The sequence below is a fragment of the Prionailurus bengalensis genome, chromosome E2 (assembly GCF_016509475.1).
Source record: "Prionailurus bengalensis isolate Pbe53 chromosome E2, Fcat_Pben_1.1_paternal_pri, whole genome shotgun sequence".
NCBI classification, from domain to species: Eukaryota; Metazoa; Chordata; class Mammalia; order Carnivora; family Felidae; genus Prionailurus; species Prionailurus bengalensis.
Genome location: NC_057352.1, coordinates 35684929 through 35699108, shown reverse-complemented (window position 1 = coordinate 35699108; position 14180 = coordinate 35684929). Strand labels below are relative to the sequence as shown.

General features: G+C 54.9%; 1 protein-coding gene across 6 annotated transcripts in view; it reads right to left on the bottom strand.

Moving 5' to 3' along the window:
• Positions 1-405: 405 nt before the first annotated feature.
• Positions 406-14180, bottom strand: part of NDRG4 (NDRG family member 4) — a 43392-nt gene continuing 29617 nt past the window's right edge. For 3 of the 6 annotated variants that reach the window (XM_043599342.1, XM_043599341.1, XM_043599345.1), the window contains 13 exons: positions 11049-11154; positions 10707-10827; positions 10560-10622; positions 10384-10444; positions 7617-7703; positions 7481-7537; positions 7064-7167; positions 6127-6183; positions 5998-6049; positions 5242-5289; positions 5013-5048; positions 4853-4904; positions 406-2535 (listed from right to left, as the gene is read on the bottom strand). In XM_043599342.1, coding sequence (XP_043455277.1) covers positions 2381-2535; positions 4853-4904; positions 5013-5048; positions 5242-5289; positions 5998-6049; positions 6127-6183; positions 7064-7167; positions 7481-7537; positions 7617-7703; positions 10384-10444; positions 10560-10622; positions 10707-10827; positions 11049-11154 — 999 coding nt within the window. In that variant the 3' untranslated portion in view covers positions 406-2380. Of the gene's footprint in view, positions 2536-3380; positions 3503-4852; positions 4905-5012; positions 5049-5241; positions 5290-5997; positions 6050-6126; positions 6184-7063; positions 7168-7480; positions 7538-7616; positions 7704-10383; positions 10445-10559; positions 10623-10706; positions 10828-11048; positions 11155-14180 lie in introns of those variants that run through there. The other 3 variants (XM_043599340.1, XM_043599344.1, XM_043599343.1) reach the window with 2 other exon arrangements.

Sequence of the window (14180 nt, the reverse complement as noted above, 5' to 3'; positions counted from 1 at the left end):
GTATTATTAGGGTAAATTCCTTCTCCTGAGGCTCCGTTTCCTCAGCTGTAAAACTAATATCTACCCTATGGAGTTAATGTAAGAATTGACAAGATAATGTGATCAGAACAGGAAATAGGTGGGGCACATGGCTGGATCAAAGTCGGTAGAGCAGACGACTCTGAATCTTGGGATCTGATTTCAGGGTCCTGAGTTCAAGCCCCAGGTTGGGGGTAGAGTTAAAAAAGAAAAAAGAACCAGAAATAGAAACATGGATGGACACTCTTACATAAGCAACCCCATCTAAACCTCAAGAAGCACCAGCCTCAATGCTGCCTTCTCACGAGCTTCCTATGATGGGCCTGGTGTCACCACACTCAAAAAATTCTTCTTAGTTTATTAGTTTTCCAGACACTTAACTCTTAATACTTTGACAAGGGTTTTTATTTGTTTTACATTTTGTCGTCTCAAAGTTTCATGACATCAGCCACCAGAATACACAAAATTAGGTTCTTCGCTTTATATAGACACGAAAATAATAAATTCCATTAAAAGTTCACTTTGACCAAAGAGACAACCTCCGATGGAAAACCACACGCAGGAAGACCCAATATACATATATATATATATAATGTATAGATATTTATAGATATCTTATCTGAAAGAAGACAGAAAAAAAAATCCAAGATTTGCAGCGCTATCTACAGTTAAGAGGGATTAATTCTACCAGCTTTTCAAACAGTCACATTTGATATTCAAAGGAAGCACGTGAGTGAATAGAACTGGGGACAGACTAACACTCCACCAGGCTCTAGAGCAGTCTAGTAATGGCTTAAGATTCTAGAAGGGGGTGATATGTGCAGAAATGTGGATGCAGGTGTCCTCTCAGCCTCAGAGCACCCCACATGCAACTGTCCCCTCCATAGCACTGCCTTTATCATTGCTCTTTTACTTGTTTTAGAGTTTGTGGCAATTGATTTAGGCTCCAAGACAAGTGGCTCCTGTTTCTGGGCCAGGAGATTCTCCCTGATGGTGCAGGTGGGTTGGATGTGTGTGGCTCAGTCCTGGGCTTCAGGTGAAAGGAGGGGACTGGGGTACATGGAGAGCCTTTCTCCTCTGCCTGGACCTTGTTCTCTTTTGGAACCTCCACCTCCCACCCCAGGACCCAGCAAGCCCCAGCCCAAGCCACTCCAACAGTCCTGAGATGGTGATGTGGTCCTGCAGAAGTCTCACTACCTTAGACCATTTCTTTCCAGATAAAATCTCTTCTTGCTTAGTGATGCCCACATAAAATGTTGGCATAGCTTGACCAGAACTCTCCCTAACAACACCATGTTTCTGGTGGCCTTGGACACACTGCTGCTGATTGGGTTGTCCTCCATGGAACGTGGGAACAAAAGAGGGGGTCTGCTGGGAATCTCAGCCACCACTGTCTCTAGTCACATACTGGCTCCTGAAGGCAGACACCGTGAAGTTCTCAGGGGTGCATCCGACCTTCATGGGCTACCCCAGCATTTAAGTTCAGCCCCCAAGTCAGGCCCCTATGGAGATACAGGATCAGGTGACTTTCTACCTCAGGGCCTTGGCTCAGACATGGGACAGGGCCACGAGGTGGTGGAGTGTGTGGGCTGGGACAGTCTGTGGGGTTCCTGCCTGTAAGGTCCTCTGTGTTTGGTCTTCCTGGAGCAGAGAAACCCTGTTCAGCCCCTGCCTGCCTGTCTGCCTGGCCCTACATCACCAGGCTAGCCCAGAGAGCACCAGGAAAACTGCTGCCTGGTCAGAGCGCCCCCTTGTGGCTATGGTTCAGATGATTGTCACATGTGCAAAAGACAGAAACAGATGTGCTTGGTGGGGGAGATGGGGAGAAAGGGGCCTGCAGAGCTCCAGGGCCCCTACCTCCTAGTGCTCCCCTGTGGTGTCTCCTGTCACCCCGGTGCCTGAGCTGGACCCCATGCTCCTGCTGTACCAGCACACCACCTCAAAACCACATCCCATCTTCAAACCTGCCCTGCCCATGGGGGTCATCCCATGCTTTCTTCAGTCCAGGATATTACCCTGGATCCTGCCCAGAGAAGGACTTGAACTCTTTCCTTAGCAGATCCCCTTCCTCCCTGAGCCCCGCCCAGACCGTGGGGAGTTGGAAGAGGGGCCTAAGTCAGCCAAGTTAACAAGGTGAGTGAGGTGGCGGTGGGGAGGAGCGAGCCTCTCAAACCATCTGGAGACCGTTCTGCTGCAGCATCTAGGATGAATCCCCTCACGTTTTTAACAAAAGAGAAGTGAACCCATTTCCTCCCCCGGCCTTCACAAAAATAAACTAAAGGGAAAATGAGCCGGTGCGAGGATGCCAGTGGGACGTCGATGCGGGCGGGGGCAGGTGGGCATCTCTGCCAGGCTAGGGGCTTCAACAGGACACCTCCATGGTGTGATTGACCTGGCCCAGCCCCTCGCTGCTCTCCGAGTGGGTGCAGGCCTGCGGGCGGCTGCCATCCACCGAACCGGCACTGGTGAGCGACGCGGTACGAGAGCGGGCGAGGCGGGTCATGCTGGCCGAGGGCACTGTGGGCAGAGATGGGAACGGGCATGAGGACTGGCAGGCGGGTCTGGGCGCCAGCAGGCAGGAGAAGGGTTGACACAAGCAAAGCGGCAAGACCCGTTTTTCCAATGGCACAGAGGCCCCTCCCAAGCCAGGGCTCTGGCACCTACTCCATCAAGCCGGAGGCATGCAGCACCAGCGAGTGAATGAGCCAAAGAGGGGGGGACCGGGCACCCCGCAGAGGCCAGCGGGACCCAGCTCACAACAGCTGGCCAGAGCTATGGCCAGAATGGGGTCACTGCCCGGGTACCCCTGAGCTGCTACAGGGACGGGACAGAATTCCAGCGATGCCCCCCCTCAAGAGGATGATGGGACAGGGGAATGGGACTACTTCCGTGAAGAAGGACTAGGTGTGGTGGCCACAAACTGCCCTAAATCTAATTTCTGTCCTTATTTGGAGTTTCACGAGCAAGACGCTCAGGGGCAAACTCCACCTCCCTGAACTCAGCTGGCCATTGGTCCAGCTGGGGCATGGTCAGACACCCTTGCACCCAGGGCCAGGCCTAGGCTTTACCTCTGAGAGGATCTGGTTCCAAATGCCTGAGCTCTGAAAGCCATGTGGCCCATGGCCACCCAGAAGCCAGACCGCTCTGAACCCCAGCCAATCTAGAGCCCTGACATGGGACGCAGCCCACTAGGTCCAGGATCTGTGAAAAAGCACGACTCTTTTGGGCTTTAGGAGGCGAGCGGGACACAAGAAAGTTCCAAACCACAGCAAGATGAGGCCCGGCCGCAGCGCTGCACAGAGGAAAGAGCAGGGGGTCCTGGGGTGGGGATCCATGCATCAGGGGAGGGGCCACAGGGCTACCTGCTCCTCCACTCAGCCTTCGGTCCTTCAAGTATGCAACTAAGAGAGAAGACAGAGCCAGAGGGGTGGGGCAGGGTGGGGGGAGACACAGAACACGGGTGAAGAGCGTGATCCGGCGAGGCCAGGGTGTTGCGAGGGTCAGGAGAGAAGACAACAGGACAGGAACAGAGCGGGCTGGGGCAGGGCCAGAGCTTTAGGAAGCCCCCTCCTGCCCACCCACTGAAGCAGCAGCCCTGGAGGGAGCCCTGATCCCACGGTGGAGGCACTCATCTTGCTTCTCCAGCCTGGGCTGTGACCCTGAGGGGCTCTTGGTGACAGGGCTAGTGCCAGCACCCTCACCCTTCTTCCGGGCCCCAGTTCCCCCATGTACAGAATGGGGGAGGCCTGCACAACCTCCTAAATCCTGCCCAGCTCTCAGGCTGCCTGGTGGCATTTTGCCTGGGGTCCTAAGAACATGTCCCAGCCCAATAAGCTTTGCTGGTCTGCCCATCCCACAGATGCTCAAGGGGCAGGCCCTGGGCTCAGGCCCAGCCACAGAGCTCCTGCTGTGGTTCGCTGTTGGCTTTGGCCTCTCTTTGCCCTACATCCCCACAAGAGGCTGGCAGGCTTCTGGGGGGCCAGAGGGATTTCCACTCCTGGCTGGGCCCCCAGTTTTCCCCCACGGGCCTGTCCTTCTAAGGAGGCACAAGCTCCAGAGGGTAAAGTCCAGGGGGGAAACAAATTCAGGGAGAAGAGTTTGGCTTCCAGCAGGAGAGCCAGGTATATGGGGGAAAGGGGAGGAATCAAGGAGATAAAAAGGGTGTGTGCATGTGCATGTGTGTATGTGATTTAGAGGTGCCCGTGAGCAGTCTGGGGATATCATCCCTGCACAAGGGGCAGTTTGGAGAGGGGAGGAGAGTGGGCATAGCCACCCCTTGGCCCCTACTCCCTTGGGGTCTTCATATACGCAACCCCCAGGTTTGGCTGCCTTGTCTCTCCTAAAACCCAGGTGGCCTCACTTGCCTTCCTCACGCCCTAGATTCCAAGACCACTCTAATGTCCCTTGCACCATCCCACCACGTGTGACAAAAGCCCTTCTCAGGTGCCATAGGCCTGGCGGGGAGCTGGTGGTATATATGACTCACCTGTAGGCAGGCTTTCTGGGCAGGACTCAGCCCTGGGCTCTTGTCCCCCAGGGCTGGAGGAAGAGCCTTACCGCTCCAATGCTGCCAGGAGAGCACTGTCCCAAAGCCCCTCCAAGAGCAGAGGAGAGCCAGACACAGCCTAGGATCATCTACTTACAACGCAGGTGGAGACGCCCTAGAGGGTCCCCCGTCATGTGGGGAGCATGTGGGGAGTGGCACAGCATGTGGGCCCTGAGAACACAGAGCTCATATGCCCACAGGCTTAGTGCCACCTGCCACCGTGTGCCAAACCCACTTTGCTGCCTGCCCACCGGTCTCTAGGGCGGGGGCAGGGGGAGGTATACTTACTGTAGCCCATGCCTTGCAGGAAATATTTGAAAGCCTCAGTCAGCTTCCCTGGCTGCAGGACAGAGAGACAGTACATGCTTTGACTGGCTGCCTGGGATTAGGGGAAAAGGAGGCTTCCCCCACTTGGGCCAGATAAGGGAAGGAGGGCCAAGAGTCTCACCTGTGTGACTTGGGGGAGCCCCCCGGAATCTGCCATCTGCAGGGAAGAGAAGGGGGTGAGCTGAGCGGGGGCCACCCCACACCCTGCCCAAGCCTCGTATACCTAAACAGGCTGCGCTGGCCCGACACGCTGTCCTGCTCCCGCCCTGGATGGGACCCCAGGCAGGCCCCTCCCTGAGGCTGGGCCCTTGGCTGCGGAGCTGGCCTATGGCTGGGGAAGAAGGCCTCACCTTCAGGAAGGTCGTGGTGGTTGGATCCAGTTTGGAGTTGCACTCCACCTAGGGACAAGGTCAGCAGAGTAAGGCAGCCTCAGCCCCGGGGTATCAGGGGAGCCCCTGCCTCAGTTGCTAAGGCAGGTTCTATTCCCAGAGCTGAGAGGCTCTACTCGTGAGAAGGGTGTGCAGGGGGCAGACACGGGCTGGCACCAGGGCCCTGGCTGAGGCCCTTCTGAAGGTCAGGCCCCTGCAGATCAGGAAGCAGCGCCCCAAGGGACCTGAGATCCTTGGACTCCACTCATAACTGCTGGCCGGACGATGTCCTCACGGGGAGCCAGGGCCACCTTGGTGGCAGTGGCGGGCAAAGTGCCAGGGACCGCGGGTTCAGGGGGTGAGGTAAGGGAGGGTCAAGGCTCAGCAGGAGACTGAGGCCCCTGCCCGAGTCCCCATGGCCACCGCAGCACACACCGCATTCCTCCAGGCCCTCAAGCACAGGGAGGGTATGCTAGTTTCTGTCACACGGGGGGCTACCCTGGTACTCCTCACCCCAGGGACGGGGTGGCCATCAGGTGGTCTGGCCCCAGCTCCCTCCCGTCTCCACGCCTCCCTCACTCGAAGGGTGGGATTGTGCCAGGTGGTGATGCATCATGGCAAGACGGTGGGAGGTGGGGTGAGAAATCCAGCATCCAGTGCCTGGCCCTGCCAGCCAGAGGCCAGTGATCTCCGTACTCCCGCCTCCCACCCCCAGTCAGGACGCTGTCCCTCACTCACCACACCGTCCTCAGCAGGCGCGTTATCTCCGACCACCAGCATCACGGGGCAGCTGCAGACACAGAGGACAAGGGCTGTCTGGCCTGGGCGTGGTGGGCAGGGACAGGCTGGGAGGTGAGGGGCACTCACCGGAGTGTCTTGGCATTGGGTACTGTTCCAGGCCGGTTAATGTCCAGGTCTCTGCGGCTGCAAGGAGAGGCAGAGGTGGGCATCTCAGAACAGGATCTGAGGCGGTTGTGTGCCCCAGGCCTGCCCCTGTTGTATTCCAGCCTTACCTCATCCTCCCACAATGGCAATTATGGCCCAGCATCCCGGGCTGGTCCCAGAGTTGGGGTTTACGGTTATTGAGTTGTCTCAACTATGGAAAAGGCTCTAAGAGATCCCATTTAGGGGTAAACAGGGAGGCAGGGACCTGCTCTGCACAAACAGGGGTCTTCAGGCCATGCCTCATACGGAACTTCTTCTCAGACCCTGCAATTCATGCCAGGTGGGCCCTGAAATTTGGCTCTCCCTCCCCCTTGAAGCACTCTGACATGCACCACCACCTGTGCGTGGGATTCCTGGGTCGTAGAGGAAGGCAGGGCCTAGCCTCTCATTCTCCACTGTTCCTCCAGCACCATGCACACGGCAGGTGCTTAATAAATATTTGTACGAGAAAAAGAAAGGAGGGAAGGCCAGTGGGCTCTAAGGAGCACAGCTTGAAAACCATGGAGTTCATCCAACCCCCCCTCCCCTCCTACAGATGTCAGCCCTGAAGTTCAGGCTGGGGGCATCAGGGATGCTGCCCAGCTTCCCCCACTGCTCCTGGCCAGCCAGCAATGTCCCGGGGGAAAAGGCGTGGAAGAGCCCAGAAACCAGAGCTGGAAGCCCTACCCTACCCTCTGTCCTTCGAGGGGTGTGACCTTGGGCAAGAAGTAACTCTTTTCTTCTTGGTACAAGTTGTTCATCTACAAGCTTGGGAGAGCACGTCTCCTGCCTGCCTCCTTCCGTGACTGGTTGTACCGAGGGGACAGAGGGGGCACTCTGTGGCCTGGTGCTGCGGAGCTGGGCCCCAGGCCGCCCGCACCTGTTGTACATGTTCCAGAAGAGCTGCAGGTTGGCCTGGTTCACCACGTTCCCGATCTGCTGCCGGTAGCTCTGCACCAGCTCTGTGTTGCTCACCAGCTCCTCCTGGGCCCACGGGATAGATGGGGGAGGTGCACGGAGGGGAGCGACAGACAGGGATGTGGTCTCAGACGGGCACAGGTGTCCCAGACAGAACCACCCTTGCCCCATTCCCAGCAAGTGAGGGAGGAGGCCTCCCACGTCTGTCTCAGGAGAGTAGAGTGAGACAGGTCAGATGCCTCATGACCCCAACCCAGATCCCCTCCTGGTAGAAGCCCCAGATGCCCCTGGGAGTAGACAGAACCAGGCCCTCCAGAGGCTCCCAAGGACCCCCAGTTCAGCCACCACTGCTGCTCCTGTGGGGGCCCCACCCCCTTACCTGGCTGAAGAGGTGGGATAGCACCGTGTCAGGTAAAGTGCTGGTCAGGCCAGAGAGCTGTGGGCCGGGGTGGAGGCCAGTGTGAGTGCCGCCCCTCACCACCACCACCCCCGTCTGCTAGGTGGACCATGCTCACCTTGGTGGCCGCCCAGTCGATCCAGCCTTTGCCGTTGGGGTCAATGTTCATCAGCACCAGCCCCTCCACCAGGTCGGGGAAGATAAGCTGCCATGAGAGGAAGACAGAGCTTGGGAGGCTGGCTAGTATGTAGGGAGCCCCAGCCTTCCCACCCGGCAAACGGGCTGTAAGATGCTGACTCTGCCTATCTCACAGGTGGTTGGGAGGGGCCGAGGAGGAGGACGTGCTCTGGAAGGGCTTTGAGGAGCCGCAGATGCCTCCACTGGCTACAGATGGAAACCTGCCTGCCCCCCACCCCACCCCTTCTGGCTGCCTCTGCTCACCCTCTACCCCATTCGGCACCTTTCATTATTCTTTGATTGGTTTCGAGTCTATGCCTATGTCACTGTTTTCCACCCCTTTTAATAGGTCTTTGAATCTGTTTGATCTGTTGTAAAACTGAGGATTAAACATCCTCAATAAAACATTTTGTTTAGGGGCACCTGGCTGGCTCAGTTGGTTAAGCCTCTGACTGTGGCTCGGGTCATGATCTCATGGTTCCTGGGTTTGAGCCTCACATCAGGCTCTGTGCAGACAGCTGTCTCCCTCTCTCTCTGCCCCTCCCCTACTCGCACTGTCTCTCAAAAACAAAAAAATAAGACATTAAAAAAATTAAAAATAAAAATCAAAAAATAAAACACTTTGTTTCTTTGCTTTCATAGAAAAAGAAGCTCTAGTGAAGTAAGAAATTGACCTTTCCAAAGCCTGTTTTGTGTTTGATGGTAAAAGAAATCAAATGATCTGTTCAGGTGTTTGCCCACATTTAGGGGAAAATAGTCATATACATACGACTTTACTATCCTGTCAAGTTTATCTGGGGTGACAAGGAATATATATATATACTATAAGTATAGTTATATACACTATATATGGTAATATATATATAACTATATATATAGTTTCATATATACTACTATATTACTATATATATAGTTTTATATATAGTTATAACGATATAGTTATATATATGTATATATACGTTATATATATATATATATATATATATATATATATATATATGTATATAACTACTTGTTAGTAGTTAAGTGCTGAAATCCATACTGGAGTTGAAAATTCCTGGTCTTTTCTTTTGAAAAAAGAAACACTTTGAATCCTGAAAATTAAGTTTTTGTTTTTAGAGATCAAAAGCTTGTGGGCTCCTACCCAACACAATGTTTCTGAAATGCAACTTCCTTCAAACCTTCCAAACTTAACATAAGTGTAATTTTTGGTTAAGAAAGGGCTTGTGTTTCAGGCAGCAACCTCTTTGACCTTGGCCATAGCAACTTTTTACTAGACACGTTCCCAGAGGTGAGGGAAACAAAAGCAAAAATGAACTACTGAGACTTCATCATGATAAAAAGCTTCTGCACGGAGAAGGAAACAATTAACAAAACTAAAAGGCAGCCTACAGAAATGACATCTCTGATAAAGGGTTAGTATCCAAAATCTATAAAGAACTTGTCAAACTCAACACCCAAAAAAATAAATAATCCAGTTAAGAAATGGGCAGAAGACATGAACAGACATTTTTCCAAAGAAGACATCCAGATGCTAACAGACACATGAAAAGATGCTCAACATCACTCATAATCATGGAAATAAAAATCAAAACCACGATGAGATACCACCTCACACCTGTTATAATGGCTAAAATTAACAACACAGGAAACAACAAATGTTGGCAAGGATGTGGAGAAAGGGGAACCCTCTTACACTGCTAGTGGGAATGCAAACTGTTACAGCCACTCTGGAAAACAGTATGGAGGTTCCTCAGAGAGTTAAAAATAGAACTACCCTAGGATCCAGCAATTGCACTACTAGGTATTTACCCAAAAGATGCAAAAACACAGATTCAAAGGGGCACATGCACACCAATATTTATAGTAGCACTATCCACAGTAGTCAAGCTATGGAAAAAGCCCAAATGTCCATCGACTGGACATGGATAAAGAAGATGTAGTATACATATACAATGGAATATTACTCAGCCATCAAAAAGAAGGAAATCTTGCCATGCAATGACATGGATGGAACTAGAATGTATTAAGCTAAGTGAAATAAGTCAGTCAGAGAAAGACAAATAGCATGATTTCACTCATATGTGGAATTTAAGACACAAAACAGATGAACATAGAGGAAGGAAAAAAGGAGGGAAGGAAACCATAAGAGGCTTAATGATAGAGAACAAACAGGTTGATGGAGGGAGGTGGGCGGGGGATGGGCTAGATGGGGGATGGGTATTAAGGAGGGCATTTGTGATGAGCACTGGGTGTTGTATGTAAGTGATGAATCACTAAATTCTACACTTGGAACCAATTTTATCATCTATGTTAACTAACTAGAATTTAAATAAAAACTTGAAAAGATGGGAAAAAAAGCCTTATGTTTAAATATTACCCTAATTACTGAATGAGTGATTAGGATAATCCTTACTTAGTGGCTAGAGCAGTTAGTTGTATGGTTTGCCGCTAAAAGAAACTTTGGCTGTGGATAATGGTAAGCAAGTTATAGTCTAGTATTTTGAGGAAATGTATGGAAAAAGTAATCTCCCTCTTTTTTTTATTTCCTAGGGTGAATAAAAGAAAACAAAGGGCTTTTCTGAGTGAAGAGGAAGTGGGGGGGAGGGGAAGGAGAAGGAAGAAAGAGCAAATGTTCCTATGGTTGAAGGGTGGCCCCCTCCAGGAGACATCAGCCCTGGGGTGGGGGTGGAAGTAAGGAGACTCACTGCAAACTTGGCCAGCACATAAGCTCCGGCTCCTACTCCGATGCCAATCACGTACTTGAACCTGGTGGAAAGCGTGGCTGGTCACTCCAGGGCTAGGGGAGCTACTTCCCATGACTGCCATCAGGTGACTCTGATGGCCCCCCCAGCACAGGGACAGGGTAAGGGCAGACACTCACCCAAAGTGCTGTACCACGCTGGGGAGCATGGCGGCCAGCTGCTCCATTGAGGGGAACTGGTACCTGCAGGCAGAGCAGGAGGTCAGGGCCAGGTGCTGCCTGGGGCACAGAACTGGGAAACCTGGAGGGGGGCTCCCCGGTACCTACCCCTGGGGAAACTGTGACGCCCCCACCTGCTGACCAGGGGCATCCACGTGGCACACCACAAAGTGCTTGGTGATCTCCTGCATGTCCTCAAAGTTGAAGAAGGTGTTGAAGCACAGCTTGTCTGCAAAGACACACCTCTCAGCTGTGGCTCAGCAAAGGGGTAGGGAGGCCTGTGGCCCTGAGAGGGAGGGCAAGGCAGAGGTGGTCAGCCTCGTGGCCCAGCAGTGACACCAAGGCCCAAATGGCTAAGGGCACCAAGCTGAGGGTGAGTGGGGATCTCCGGGGCCCCGTGGGGAAGGAGGGGAGGCAGAGGAAGGCAGGATGAGGCTGGGGTGCACTCACGATTGAGGCCCACATCATGGTAGGTGAGGATGGCCGGGCGGTTCCCTTTGGGGGAGCCCCGGATCACCACGTGCAGAAGGCCGTAAGGCGTCTCGATGTCATGTTCCTGGAGGGGAAACGGTACCAGACACTCTGGGCAGCCCTCAGTGCGGCTTATGCGCAGCCTGGGGGCTGTTGGGCCTGTGGTGGGGCCTCCACCTCCCAACAGGGGGGCATCTCATTCTCATCACCCCAAGCAGCCCCCAGGGAGAACAGAGCAGACGGAGTACTCTTTCCCAGAGGCGTCTGGCACAGGGACAGCATGAGCCAGTCTGCACGGGGAAGTTCTGCAGACCAGTGGGGTGGGCGGCCAGTGCCCAGGCCCTGCTGCCCTTGGCCCTGCAGAGTCCAGTGAAGCTCGTTTTCTCTGTCTCCCTGCAGCCCCTCCAGGACAGTTCTGCCACCCGGGCCTGAGTTGCGACCTCAGCATGTTCCTCCTCCATTCAGAAGGTGAATGGCCTCAACAGCCCTGCTTAGAATCTGCAGTAACCTTCCCCTTTCAGCCAAGCCCAGCCTCCAACCCCCGCACCTGACCCTGGCTCCCACCTCCACACTCTTACTCATGCTGTTCCTTCTACCTCAAATGCCCCTCCCCCAGATCTCCATGGCCTCCCTTCCAACAGGGCATGGTTAGATGTGCACTCCCACCCCAAAGGCCTTCTTGCAGTGACCACTATAGGATCTTCCTGTGTTCATGCCCTTGGTTTTGTGGCTTGGGGTTTTTAGTCCTTCAGGAAACAGTGCTGGATGATGTAGGTTCAAGACCTCCTCTGTCCCTTACTGTGTGATTCTGAACAGGGTATATACCACTTCTCTGTGCCTCAGCCACCTCTTCCCACGCATCTCACGGGGACCCCATGAGAACGGAAGAAGCTGATGTCTGTGGAGCATGTAGCACTTGCAGAAAAGGAGGCTGAAGTGCTCAGGCGTCCCTGAGCCTTAGGGAGGTGCCCTGCTGGCTGGTCCCTCTGCCAGCTAGTCACTTTGGGCCACTCGAAGGACAGACTCTAAGAGGGTCTGTCAGAGCTGAATTAACAGCCTTGCCCTGCACCAAGGGGATCCCTGTGGGTTGTCCCTGTGAGTTGGAGGCGAAGCTAAGGTCAAGGGCAGGAAAGGAACAACATGCGTGCATGTTATGCATGCATTTGCCCCTTTTGCAGATGGAGGACGCTTAGGTTCAGAGAGATACCATGTTCCTGCCCCTGAGAGAAAAGGAGAGACTCAGGAGGCAGGAGACAGCTTCCTGGGGCCTGGTGTTCTTGGGTCAGGGCTCAGAGGACCACTGTTCAGGCCTGTGTCTCCAGTGGGGAATGACAAGGTGATATAAACCCTATGGCCAAAGGCCACACCCTGGGAGCCACAATTCTGCTGTGAGACCTTGTTAAAGAAACCTGATGTCCTCTAAGTGGTCCCAGGTCCACCACAGCCTCCCCACATCCTAGGCCTGTCCTCCCTCAGGGCCATCAAAACAAGGAACACTTCCTGCTCACTGACTCTGACCAGCCACTTCTCATGTGTCTTCTCATTTACTCCTCACAGGGACCCAAGCCCCAGAGGAGCAAACTGAGGTTTGGAAAGGAGAAATAACTTGCCCAAGGTCAAGTCCAGAGAAGGTACAGCAGGCCTTGCGAGGTGCCAGCCTCAGAGATCAGGGGTATGAGTCAAGGCTCCACCCAATAGATTTGCAAGCAGGCAGTTTTCCAGAGCTGCTTGGCCCTGCTTGGTGGCAGTGAGGGGTGGGGTGGGGGGCGGGGAGGCATGCAGCATCCTCCACAGTCTCTTAGCTCTGAAGAGCAGGGGTTGGGGCAGGAGGGATGCACAGTGCTATGGAGGGAGGGTGGGGAAAGACTGGGAGGGTTGCGGGCAGGAGGGGCGCCCATCGCACAAGAGCTGCAATGCGCTTCCTGCGGGTGTGAAGGGCAGGTCCGTGTGGGGTCGGCTCTAGCCCTGCCGGGTTCAAGTCCGGGCCCAGGGTGGCAGTCTTCCACCCTCAGACCGCCACCACCTCAGACTTCCACCCTCTGACTGCACGTGAGGGGTGTCTACCCGCCTCCCAGCCCTGGTGTGACCACAGCAACACCATCACCGGTGCCTGGGCAATGCTCTCCCTGCTAAGGCTTAACTGCCCAGGGTGGGATGGGCTGTGGAGGGCAATGGCCCGGTTGCTGGGCCTCTGCGGCCCAATGACTTGGCTGAACCCTCCCCCGCCAATCCAGGAGCTCAGACCCAGCTCAGCCAGAGGGAAGCCCAGTGTCCCCGCTCCTCTGGGTCCTGCACAAGAGGGGTGATCCAACGGCCGCGGCCGGACCCACTAGGAGCCCCCAGCCCTCAGGGCCGGGCGCTCCCATTGGCTCCTGGTGACGTCAGAGCCCCCCCCTCCCCGCCTCCAGGTGGGCGCCCGCGAGGCACAGCTGCCGCAGCAGCAAGGGAGGGGGCTCTGACGTCCTCTCTCTGCCGTCCGACTCCTCTCTCCTGTGACCTTGAGGACTGGAGGGGGGTGCTCCCAGCCGGGTTTCAGCACACGGAGGGGGTGAAGGGCTGGGGGGAGGGGCTAGTACAATTCATTCCATCAAACCGCATCAGGGATACGGCCCCCCGGGTGCAGACCCGGGGTAGGCGCTGACGTTGCTGCCCGGGTGCAGGGCACCCGGTGGTCTGTGGCACCTTCAGGGCAGGCCAGGCGTGGGGGGTGTAGGAGGTGTGCTCCTGCTTCTCCCTCCTGGAGGAAGGACAGCACCCCGGGGCACTGCTGCCCTGCCCCCCGCCCCGCAGGCTCATGGCTCCAGCGTTGGCTTCCCCCACCCACCAAGTAAGACCCGCGACCCCCTCCTCGAGCTCTCCCCCGCAGGGACCTGGGCCTGAAGGCTCGGGTAGCACCTCCCCCAGACCTCCCCGCCTCAGCCGGACTGGCACGGCAGTTCCCTGGGGACCACGGAGGCGCTGCAAGCAACTCTTAAGGAAGGAAGAGGCTGTCTGTCCTTCGACTGTCACTTCAGTGAGGCGATCCGAACAACCAAGACAACCCTCGCAGGATCAGAAAGGTGGAGACCCCGACACGTGCAGTGAACACAGCCTGCCCCAGGGCTGAGATGG